The sequence below is a fragment of the Mustela nivalis genome, assembly GCF_964662115.1.
Source record: "Mustela nivalis genome assembly, chromosome: 1".
Taxonomy (NCBI): Eukaryota; Metazoa; Chordata; class Mammalia; order Carnivora; family Mustelidae; genus Mustela; species Mustela nivalis.
Window position 1 is genome coordinate 128,640,295 of NC_139020.1, and position 12,815 is coordinate 128,653,109.

At 48.2% G+C, this 12,815-nt stretch overlaps 1 protein-coding gene across 1 annotated transcript; it reads right to left on the reverse strand.

Moving 5' to 3' along the window:
• Positions 1–1,742: 1,742 nt before the first annotated feature.
• NUDT16 (nudix hydrolase 16) lies at positions 1,743–4,441 on the reverse strand. Its single transcript, XM_082728517.1, has 3 exons — positions 4,170–4,441; positions 3,785–4,054; positions 1,743–3,050 (listed from the first exon to the last, which is right to left on the reverse strand). The coding sequence occupies exons 1-3, from the start codon at positions 4,305–4,307 to the stop codon at positions 2,871–2,873; spliced, it is 588 nt and encodes a 195-aa protein (XP_082584643.1). The 5' UTR covers positions 4,308–4,441; the 3' UTR covers positions 1,743–2,870.
• Positions 4,442–12,815: the final 8,374 nt, after the last annotated feature.

Below are 12,815 nucleotides of genomic sequence, written 5' to 3' on the forward strand. Positions count from 1 at the left end.
CCCTGAAGCCCCTGTCTTCATTTCCCTTTGTATGCAGATTAAACCTCTTAGCCCACAGCCCATCCATCCTTGGGGCTTCTCTAGTGCTGACCCTCTTTCCCGCCCTGCCTCTCTCCCTTCCTGGCGCTCCTCTGTAAAACCCCAAATGGGCACCAGCAGCTTCTTCCCAGCTGCTCAACGCCGAGGATGGGAAGACAGGGGTAAGTACACGTGCATGTCCCCCACCCCGTGATCCACCCAAGGGCCCAGGGACACATCTTGAAGGTGTCCTACTCTGGGTCCTCAGTTGGGTCCTGCTCTGAACCGACCCCTAGCTCGACACTGCCTTCCCATTCTGCTATTTCTTGAACCAACTTGCTTTTCCATGCAGTGACGAATGACTTGGTACCTCTGGGAGCATTTTCCGCCCACATCCAGCTGATTAGTCTCCCTTCATTTCCATCAAGACAGTCCAAGTCCGTCATTCCACCACTAATTTAGCACTCTTCATCCTCTACGCCTTCCTCTCCCTCTTCTCTGAGCCCCGTCATGCTGCGGGACTGTCCCTCTTCCTGTCAGAGGCTCTGGCCCTCTTCTGTTTTCAGGGACTGGGGCCCCGTCAGCACCGCCTCTCTCTACTTTATTCCCATCAACACACTCGCGCTCGGTCTCCTGCCGACCCCGCAGCCCTCTCCAGATGTCAAGCCCTTTCTCCACACGCCCACAGAACCAACTTCTTCCTCTGTCCTGTCCCCCGCTATCCACCCACCGACCCCGGGTCTGCCTTCCACCCCCCTCCCACACCTTCCTGAAACTGCTCCCCTCACAGTTACCAAAAACCTCCAGCTACGAAATCTGATGGACAGACAGTTTTGCCCTCATTTTACCAAAACTCTCATAGGCCCTTGGCAGAATTCACTGTCTTAACGCAGCTTCCTCTCAACTCCTCAGCCTCTTCAACACGGTCTTCTCCTCCTCCTGAACCCGGAGCCCCTGGCTTCTCAGGACCCCATCCCGAACCCTCTCCTCTTTTTCCTTTCCCTGCCTGAACTCTTTGGCAAATTGTCATACTTTCTTTATGCAGATGACTCACAAATTTCTGTCTCGACACACCCAGAATGACCTTGATTCTGTCCCCTGCCCAAGCTTCTCCCCCCAGACCCAGGCTTCCCCTCCATCCACAATTTGGATAACTGAAGACACGCTTTCCCCTCACCTTCCCTCACACTCAGCCCACCAGAGGCCCCGTCAATGCCGCCACCAACACCGCTCTCAAACGCATCCACATCTTCCCACGTTCTCTCCCACCATGGCTCAGCCCTCCGCCATCTCCCAGGTCCCTCTCCGACCCCCTCCAGTCCGCACTGCACACACCATCAGCCCCTGGCCATGCCTTGTGAGATGCCATCTGGCTCCTGCCCGCCTCTCCAGCGTCCTCTCCCCTTGCGTCCTAGAGCCTAATCACACTGGCCTTCTTCCATTTCTAGACCATGCTCTGGCAAATTAAAGAGGACTACAAATTCTTTGCTTATTCCTCTGCCACCCCAATCGAGAAATGGAATTTAATTCCCCTCTCTTTGATGTGGGATAATCTGCCAAGATTTCTCCTCAGAACCTTGACACGTGCTACTCCTGGAATACCCAGAATATTCTTCCCACCCTCCTACCTGGTACTTCATCTTATTTTTCAGTGTACCTGCTCTTCAGAGAGGGCCAGCCCTTCCAGACCACCTTAGCAAAAAGTAAAACCTTTCAAGGCGAGACCTGTTTCAATCTTTTATTTCCTTCTTAACACTGATATAAACGAAACATGTAAATAGGCATCAATTAAATTGATTACAGGTGGCTGTCCACCTCCTTGCATAAAGTAAGTTTTACTGGAACACAGCCATGCCCACTATCTGTTGTTCATTGCTGCTTCTGAAACTAAAGAGCTGAGCAGATGCTACAAAGACCATGTGGCCCATGAAGCCGGAGATATTTGCCATTTAGCCCTTTAACCCCATGGAGAAAAAGACCCGTGGCTCTCTCATCCCTAGATCTCCAATACCTCAGACAAATAATTTGTCCAAAAAACCGAAGGGCTCTGAGGCTTAGCTATAAGCCATTCTTTAATGGCAGGCTCTTTTGGTCAGGACAGGGCTAGACCAGGGCTGGGTCTCTTCCCTTCTGAGGTCCCCGGTCTAAGGAGTCCTAGATGACAGCTTTGGAGGAGATGCACCAGGACTCAGAAGTTCAAGTCCAAGGAGACCAGGCCATTTTTTTTCAGCCTTCTGCTCAATTTCAGAAGTGGGCAGGAAGCTGGTTAGGACCCTCTACCACCTTTTAGGAGTATATTGCTTTTGCCAACACCCAAGCAAGGATGTGATGATTTTCAGGGAGCAAAGGTCCTCTGCTTCTCTCCCCTCTGCAGCAAGCATATGCTGGGCTAGACCCCCGAAAAGAGCCATCTACCAGTGTGGGCAGAGAATCTCCCCTGGATCAGAGGTTCCTCCCCATCAAGGAGATGGCTCCGATGATAAGCTAGACCCCACACATGCCACTTTCCAGTTAAACTGCACATGGGGGTTGCGGGGAGGCATCAGCTTGTATGTGGGGACAGACTGCACATTCACAGGTCCGGGGACTGCCATGCTGTGTGTATGCACACGGACAGAGAGGAGGCCAGCTCTGGGAATTTGCCAGGGCCCCAGGATGAGCTGCAGATTTTTGCTCTGGATGCTGAGAGTTGCTGGGGGGGCCTTCTGCTCAAACATACTGCACATACTTCTTTTAATCTGTTATCATCTATCAGGCTCAGGCCTGGAAGAGAAAACCTCCCCCATTCACTCCTCCCTTCCTTTGTACCAACATCCTCATCTCAGGTTCCGTGGGTCCACAGAGGGCTGCCTCTAGCGAGGTAGGGAGATCTTCCGGGCTGTAAGAGAACCAGGTTCCACCAGTTCTAAATCCTGGAGGGCCTCCAGCAGCTGCTCCTTTGCAGTTCCAATGAAGGTGTTCTCCAGGAAAGCAGGCAGGCCTCCCACACCATCCCGAAGGGTATACAGGGGCACTCGCACCAGGCCTAGCACCTGTGAAAGGAAGGAGACATGTGACAAGATAAGTAGCTCATCCTAGACCAATCTTTCCAGATCAGGTCTCATCCCTTATCAGTCCCCCAGAACCAGGCCTGAGGACTTATTTCTTATACCTAGTGGGCCCAGCTCTCTGCAGGCAAATGACCATGCCATCCAGCTTCATAAATGCTAATCTCTCCTACATCACTAAACCTACAGTGCCTCTTGCCTCCAGGATGTATGTCTGGCCCTTCACCAGTAGTTCTCAAAAATATTCCAGACCAGCCACATCAGCACCATTTAAAAACTTTTTGAAAAATACAGATTCTCAGGTCCTTCCCTCCTTCCTTCCCCCACTGAACCAGAAATTCTGGGAGTGGGGTCAGTAATAAGGCTCCCAGCTGATTCTGATACCTGTCAAAGTTTGAAAACCATCGCCATTAACAATTGACTCCCCGACTCTCCTAGCTTAACAACAACCTATCAGGCCGCATCTTCTACCCAAGAAAATCAGGGGCCTGGAATGCAACGCTTGAGGTGGGGAGAGAGATTTGGTTAGGTGTGTTCTAGAGAAACAACTGCAGAGGCCAGTTAACGGGGGCGGGGGGGGGGGGAGACTGCACTGGCTGTGGCTTGTCAACCAGATGAAAGAAGCCCAAGATCCTAACTACCTTAGGAAAGTGGGGGATCGGCTGGGGGGGCGGTGGGCAGGGAGGCTATGGGGGTGGGGTTCTCGGGCCGGGCCCCACCTCCAGCCCGTGGTCCTTGGCCCGAGGGGCGCCCATCTCCACAGCGACCAGCTGCTGGAGCGTCAGGCGCTTGGCGTAGAAGTGGGCCACGATGCGCGCCCCCGGACCCGCGTGCGAGCTGCGGTAGTCTGCACGCTCCACGCGGAAGTCCGCCACGGCCTCGCCCAGCTCCTCGGTCAGCTCGCGATTCAGCCCGGCCTCCAGACCGCCGTCCTGCATGTTGACGAAGCCGCCGGGGAAGCCGAGGCGCCCATCAAAGCGCATCTGCATCTGCGGGAGGGGACAGCGGGGTCGCCCGGGCGCCCGGCCGGCGTCCCCGGGGGAGGAAGAGGAGGGGGGCGGGGTAGGGGTAGGGGCGGGGGGAAGGCGGGGCGCCCCTTCTCACCAGGACCGCGTAACGGAGCGGGATGCGACCGAAAAGCATCCCTGGGTCCGGCGCGTATAACAGCGCGTGGCACGCGTGGCGCCAGCCAGACCCCAGCGTCAGGGCCTCCTCCAGCTCCAGCTTGCGGATCCCGGCCATGGCCCCACGCCTGTCCCCGTCGCCGTCCCGAGGGCCCAAGGGGCTAGGCGGACCCGGCGCCAGCCAATCGGGGCGGGGCTTGCAGGCCCGGGGAGCCAGCGACGGCCGCGGGACTCGGGGGAACTGAAAGCCTCGTCCGGGTTGGGCCCCGGGCGGGGCGGGGCGAAGGCGGCGTGGCCCGGGATCCGGGCGCGGAGCGAGGCGGGGAAGTCACGCTTCCGTCACAGAGCCCGGCCTGTGGGGCTCCGGCAGCCGGCGGGTGGCGGGGCGGGCTACCGGGGCAGGCTCTCCCTGGGGCGGAGGCCTGCGGCTGGAGGCAGCGCGGGAGCGTCAGGGAGCCGCAGCTGGTTTGGTTCCGGTGGCACACGGAGCCCTGGCAGGAGCCGGGTATAGGAAGGACTGAGGCCGAGCCGGCTTCGGAGACCTGGCCTGTCCTTGGGCAGTGGCGATGGAAAGGAGCGACAGGTGTAACAGCTGCCCTGCGGGGCGGAGTGGGGGGCGCGGGACCCAGTGGCTGGTTGAATGTCGGGGAAAAGTTGTGCTAGGTAGGGTGAGGTCAAGAGTTTATGGCCCTGGTGCATGGCGGCATTTTTTGATTTGGGAGTATCATAGGACAGGGGTGGTCAATAAGTGTTTTCTAGAGAGAAATTGGGGGTGGCGATAGGCAGAGAATAGGACAGGTAGCATAGGATAGGACTGATGCGATTTTCAGGGGAAGGGTAAGTGTGGAAAGCTGTGGGTGTGAGCTGTGCTCGTGGGGAGGATCAGAAGTGGAAGTGCCTAAGGCCTTCCGGACCTTGCTCATACACACCAGACCCCGGATCTGTGAAGGAAGGTGGAGGCTACTAGTGCCGGATGCTGAGGAACAGGCATTCGGAATCCCTCACCCCAATCTAGGTCCCATGCAGACAGCCCCTACACCAAGAGTCACTATTTATTACGCAAAGGAAGGGAAGGTGCAGCTCCTTAAGAGGGCCTGCGCTTAAATTCCTAGACTGTAAGAGATAGCATGTGATAGGAAAGAGCCCACGAACCTGTCCAGACACAGGCTTGTGACCTTAGCGAGTCATTTAACTCTCTCAGATCCCCAGCGCTCATCTCTTAAGTGAAGATGATACAGAGGTAGTGAAATGTTTAAGGTGCTTGGAGCAGAGCCCAGCACAAATTTATTGTAACCATCCTTGGAGCAAGGATGCCTCTTGTGATATGTCTTATATTAAAGATCTGGAATGCAGCCAACATCAGGCAGCTGGATCAAAGTGATGACACTGTAAGCATGGCACAAATTCATTGGCCTGTTAGAGTTCTGGGGGGCTTGGAAATGGCCCCCGTTGAACACTTGCAGAAAACTCACAAAAACTGCCAATTGCACGGTCCACCCCAGACCAACTGGATCAGAATCTCTGGTGGTGGTTTTTAACTTTGTTTCAGGTAACTAATAAGCAATCAGTGCCCTAACAGTTACCCCTAACATTCCAAAGGTGACCTGCTTTCTCTCCTACATGGGAGAGACATGCTCTTCCCAGACCTTCAGGCTGTTTTTCTTTCCTGGTTCCAGGAGGAGGCTTTTAAAGATGGATTCAGCTAGTTCTAAGGCAATGTGGAAAATTCTGTGAAACCAAGGCAACAGCTATATAAGGATTAATGACTTTGGAAACCAGAGCTCTTTCCGTATGAATGAACATGGAACTCTCCAAAGATTCTCCCTCCTCCCCAGTCTTGCCATCCATTTCCAAACGGCTCTCTGCCTCTGCCCTGCTTTCTGCCTCTTGTGGGGGGAGACCAGCTTCCCCCAACTCCACCTTCCTGAGGCAGAGTATCCAGAAGTAAAGGCTGGAGGTAGATCACGGAGCAATGCTGTGTCCCTTGAGAGATACTCCAAGTTCATAATGGTACTCAAAACCCAAAATAACTCAATGGTAACCTCAGAAGATGCTGAAGAAGGAATTCATCTGAAAAATAACGAGGAAGGCGTGGGTGGATGGGTGAAACGGGTGACAGGGATTAAAAGGCACAAACCTCCGATTATAAAATAAATCATGAAGGTGAGAAGTACAGCATAGGGAATAGAGGCAGTGATAGTGTAATGACGTTGGATGATGACAGACGGTGACCACACTGACCGTGGTGAGCACTGAGTGATGTACAGACTTGTCAAATCACTGTGGTACACCTGAAACTAACATAATGTCTTATGTCAACTATACTTCAATACTAAAAATAAAAAACAAACAAACAAACAAAAAACAGAAGGGGCTCCTGGGTGGCTCAATTGGTTAAGTGTCCGCCTTCAGCTCAGGTCATGGTCCCAGGATCCTGGGATCCAGCCCTGCATCAGGCTCCTTGCTCATCAGGAGTAGGGGTATTATAGTTAATCAAAGAAAGGTATTATAATACCTTTATAATTATAATTATATAATTATAATATAATATAGGGTTATAATGTAGGGTATTATAAAGAAAAAAACAGAGCCAATCATGATTTTACTATTTTTTAAACTTGAACAGATCGTAAGGCATCATCATCAATGATTATTAATGTCACCAAAAGAAAATCAGATACTGTATACTTCATGATGGAAGAACACACTACCTAGTATGAAATGATCTTGCCAAAAAATTGAATTTGAATCTGGATCTAACTACCATTTTATAAGATATAAAAAAAAAAAAACTTTTTTTAAATATCAGGAAGAAGCTAAAATGATCCACGAGGTAGTGGATTAGAGCTGGAGACATCAGTATGAAATTGTGCTGAGCTTAACTTAGATACAGATGGTTACATACAGAAATAGTTATAGATATGTGCATATACAAAGATTTGTATGCACAAATTTCCTCACTCTGTCAGCTGGGAGGGTGGGTCTCGAAGCAGGGTTAACTCAGTGGCAAAAGGCATACCCAGTGTCCAGAGCTTGATTTCCAATACCATTTTCTAATAAAGGAACCAAGACCCCTTGGAGAAATGGCCGATTCAAGCACTGGGACAAGAAATACACCTGAGGAATACATGATAAACCTAGAGCATCTTGTGATGTGAGATATCTTTTATTTTTAATGAAAAGAAAAAAAATCCATATTGATAGGAATTTGTCAAAGGGATGGGGACCCACGAGTTAACTGAAAGAGCTCACAGTGGCCAAAGCTGAAACAATTGGAGCAGTAAAATAAAGAAGTATTGGATTATAACCCAAAGTATAAAATAAGGATCTGTGGGTCCATTCTGATATAGCTAATGCATAAGTAGGGGCACTTGGCTGGCTCAGTCAGTAGAGCATTTGACCCTTGATCTCAGGGTCGTGGGTTTAAGCCCTAGGTTGGGTGTAGAGCTTACTGAAGAAAGTAATGCATAAGTAAAAAATGAGTGGGAAGGGTTATCTCCCACAGAATTTGAAATAATTTATATAGATACTCTGTCCTCCAGGAGGTGGAGCACAACTGATCACTCAAGTGTGGGCTGTGAATAGTGACTTCCTTCCAGAGAGGACACTATGGAAAGGGGAGGGGGTGGTGGGAATGATTTGTAATTTTGAGGAGAAACCTGACAAACATACTTTAGCCAGGGGACTCAAGGTCAATATCAACAGTGATAAGTCATGTTGATGGTATGTACTGATACCATGTTATGGATACAGCTCTTAATGTGAGCTCTGTTCCTCCCAAAATGACATATCCTGATCTAATTTTGAAGAAAGCATTAAACCCCATAGGAGGGACATTCTATAAAACACCTGAGCAGCACACCTCAAAATTGTTAAGGTCGCTGAAAATGAGGAGAGTCTGAGAAACTGTCACAACAAATGGGACCTTTAGGATTTCTGAAGACTGAATGTAATAATGTGGTATCCTGGATAGGATCGTGGATCAGAAAAAAGACATTAGATAAAAACTAAGGAAATGTGACTGAAGTATAGACTTTGATTAATAATAATGTATTGATATTGGTCCATTATTATAACAAATGTACCATGCTAATATATTAATAATAGGGAAACTGGGTAGACTATATGGGAACTCTGTACTATCTTCACAACTTTTTCTGTAAATCTAAAACTGCTACAAAAAAATAAAGTTTAGGGGCACCAGGTGGTTCAGAGGGTTGAGCATCCAACTCTTGATTTTGGCTCAGGTCATGATCTCAGAGTCCTGTATTGCCAGGCTCTACACGGAGAAAGGAGTCTCTCTGAGATACTTTCCTTCTGCCTCTCCCCCGTACTCTCTCACTCTCTAATAAATAAATCTCTTTAAAAATTATAAAGCTTATTTTTTTAAATGAGGAGATGCCACCAGTAAAACCTAGACTCAAAGAAACTCTGGTTTCCTCAATAAATGGATTACAAGGGTAAAAAAGAGATGGAAGCAGAATCTGTACATAACAAGAGATCGAGGAGATCTATCAGTTGAAGAGGCTGGGCCTTCCTGGGATCCTAATTTGAAGAAACAAAAAGTAAGATGGGAAATGTGAATACTGACCTGCTATTTGGTAGACAGGAATTACTGGTACAGTTACAAGTGTGAAAACAGTATTACAGCTTTAAAAAAAGATTCTTTTTTAGAGATACATACTGAGGTATTTATAAATTTATGATAAAAATAATGCAGTGAGGTGGCAGTGGGTGAGAATAGAAATAAAAGAGGATTGGCTGTGAATTATTTCTGAAGCTGAGTGATGTAATAACAAGGGATTATTATATTATTCTCTTTACTTTTATACAGTTTGATGTTTTCCATAGTAAAAAGTTAAAAATACCAAGATCTTGGACTTCTCCTGAAGTTAAAGGTTATCATTTACATTTGAATAAAGTTTTGCATTTCACAAAACCCTTTTACAGATAGGACCCCTTTGGGTCCAGGAGAGGGAGAAAAAGATAAGTGTCTAATCTCACTTTTTAGACAGAAGACTGCGACCAACGTCGACCATCTACCAGGAAATTTTAAATGATTCCACTTAATCCTCATAAAATTTTCCAGGAGTTTCGAATGCAGAGCCAAGGTTGAGAACCGCTGAGTGCTGAAGAATACACAGCGGAGGGTGGAGGGGCAGGGAGGTGATGCCACCAGCAGAGAGCTTCAGGCTGGGCCAGCTGAGTTTCATCCAAAAGGGGTAGATGCTGTGATTATTATTTAGGGAGCACTCACATATCTGAAATCAAATCCAGCAGCCTCAAAGGAAGTGGCATTCTGCAGAAGGCAGCACTACTCTTCGTTGTTCACAGGTCCAGCACTGAAAATACCCACTGCCATGCGGTCTGGAGCTCATTACATGCATCCACTGAATGTAAGAATCTCACAGACACCTGCAGCTTTGTGCCTACCTCCTTTGTACCTCCTCCCCTGAGTACCCCACGAGCACCCCGAACCCAACACACCCAGGAATGGATTCAGTGTTTCTCCCCTCCCCTGCCCTCCCTGCATCTCTTGTATCCCCAGCTCTGTGACGGGCCCAATCACCCAAGCCACAAACCTAGGAGTCGTTCTCCCCTCCCACTCAGGTCAGCCCTCCATTCCCCTGGTGCCCTTGTGTTGTCTCCACAGGGCCCTGATGTCATCTTTTCTCGCCCAGACCACACCTAACTGTCTGCCTCCAGCCTCACCCTGTTCTAACCGGCCCTCCATGTAGTCTCAGAGCCAAAAGCCACCTCTTCAGGGGCTGCCCCGCACAGCAGAGGAACCCAACAGCTCAGATCTGAGCCTTGCCTTCTGTATGAGTGATCTACTGCCGAATCATACTGTGAAAGTTAGTGACTTAACACCACAGGGGACACTTACTGTTTCAGCACCCATGGGTCAGGAATTAAGCAATGCTTAGCTGGATGGTCCTGGCACAGGGTTTCTCATGATGCTTTAGTTGAGATGTCAGCAAAGGCTGCAGTCAAATGAGGACTTGACTAGCTGGGCAATTTGTTTCCCAGGTGACTCAACTTGGTGCTGGATATTGGCGGAAGCCTCAATTTTATGCCAGATAGACCACTCCCTAAAGTTGTGTGAGTGTCCTGGAGACATGGTGGCTGGTTTCTTCCAGAATGAGCACTCTAAGAGAAAGTAAGATGGAATCCATGTCTTATGACCTAGTCACGGAAGTCAGCCCCATTTCTACAATATTTTATTGGTCACACAGGCCACCATGAGGCAATGGGAGAAGTAACTGCACAAGACCAGAATTCCAGAGGGGAGGATCACTGGGGGCTATTGAGGAGGCTGCCCACTACACCTTCCTCTCAAACCTGACGTAATGGTCCTCACATTTTATGTACCACCAGCCCCAACAGCTTTCAAACTCCCCAGAACCCACATGCTCTGTCCTCCATGTTTGTGTTCCTCAGGCCTGCAAGATCTTTTCCTCCCTTGTATTTGCCTGATGAAACTTCTCCCAGCTTGACTGAGGTATAGTTAACAAAAACTATATATATTTAAGGTACACAAGGTGATGCTTTAATATACTCATACATTGTGAAATGACTACCACAATCAACCTAATTAACACATCTGTCACCTCACATCATGACCATTTTCATTTTTGTGTCTGCGGTAAGAACACTTAAGATCTATATCCTTGGGGTGCCTGGATGGCTCAGTGGATTAAAGCCTTTGCCTTCCGCTCAGGTTATGATCCCAGGGTCCTGGGATGGAGCCCTGCATCAGGCTCTCTGCTCAGCGGGGAGCCTGCTTTCCCTCCCCCTCTGCCTGCCTTTCTGCCTACTTGTGATCTCTGTCAAATAAATAAAATCTTTAAAAAAAAAATCCACATCCTCAGCAGAGTTCAAGTGCACAGTACTACAGTATTACTTCTAACTAGAGTCACCGTGTTGTACATTAGATCTCCAGAACTTATTTGTCCTGTATTAACTTGAACATCCTAACCTTTGACCAACATCTGACAACCCAACCCGAGCCCTGGCAACCACCACTTTTATGATCTTGACATTTTTACATTCCTCAGAAAAGTGAGATCCTGCAGCATGTAACTTTCTGTGTCTGGCTTATTTCACTTAGGATAACGTCCTCCAGGTTCATCCATGCTGTAGAAAATGGTAAGATTTCCTTTCTTTTTAAGGCTGAATAATATTCTGTTGTATATATACATACATATGTCACATCTCCTTGACCCATTCATCTGTTAACAGACATTTTGGCTGATTCTCTTGCATGTTGAATGCTTATCATTCAAAATTGTGTGCCTAGATTCCTGGTAGGCGACAGGAATTCAATACACATAGAAGTAAAATCCGAGGAAGAGCTGGACCCTACCTGCAGATGAAGTGGTCCTGGTAGGCTCCAAGGTCCTGCACCACACTGTCTGGAAACGTGCTGAGAGCCAGGAAGGACAGAGTTCATGGTCCACCGTTTTGGCTGGGTGGAGAGGGGGGAGGATCTTCATTTTTTTTCTGAGAAACCACTAAATCATTTCATTAGAAGTAAACTTCCCCCAAATTTATAAAAATCAATGCCAACAAGAAGGAAGCCCGAGGACTTGATAATAGAAGTGTTAAGAGAAGGAATAGAGAGTGATGTCAAGTATATTGGTTAGTTTATTGCAGCGTAATAATGCAGCGTAATAAACAAAGAACCCGAGGAGCCTATGGCAATGAACATTCACTTCTGGCTGGAGAGTCTGTGGATCGCCTGGAGAGGTTCTGCTCTAGTCCTCGTTGGCTGGGATGACTGCAGGTTGGCTGGTGCCGGTCTGCTCCCTATCTCTCATCCTCCCCCTGTGATGGGCGGGCTAGCAGGTGAGAGCAGAGACGCAAGACCACGAAATCTAGTGCTCCTACATGGTCACTCCGCCCAAACTAGTTCTGTGGCCCAACTCAAAGTCAAAGGGGCAGGAAGTCTACTTCCCACATGGGATTGGGAAGGCTACTGAATATAAGGCTACTGAATATAATATGGTGGGTCCAGAGAAGGATGAATTGGAAACAAAAATTCAATCTTTCAGAGAAAGAAACAGCCACCATATTTTCAAGAGAAAAAAATTTCTAGCTGTTTGAAGATTGTCTCCCAATCTAACCTTACAAGTCTACTTCGAAAATACTCTTCTTGGAGTGAAGATTTCAATTCTGCATAGATGCCAATGACTTTGATATTCCTAATAAATGTATTATTTTATAATTATTTTATAATGCATATGCACTGGACCAGTAACATCCAGTTACCTCCACTTTCTAGAACATATTCTCTACTAATATTACTGAAACCAGTTTCTATTTCATACAGATGATTTTTGCAACAGCGATTAAAGTCTATGTTCCACGAGTCAAGTCCTCTTAAGAAAATGATTGCAGTTTTCCATTTTGTGTCTTACTATTTTAACATTATTGCTTCCTGTACCTGTACTTCCTTTAATTGATTTTGTTCTCATCATGGTGTCTTGCCTCCCAAACACCCCCACCCAATAAAGCAATACACTGTTTAAAAAAAAAAAAAATGATGTTCCTTCGTCCCCTTAAAAAAAGAACGGAGCTTCCTAAGGGCACTGGTGACACGGCTTGCTTTGGGGGTCACACGGGC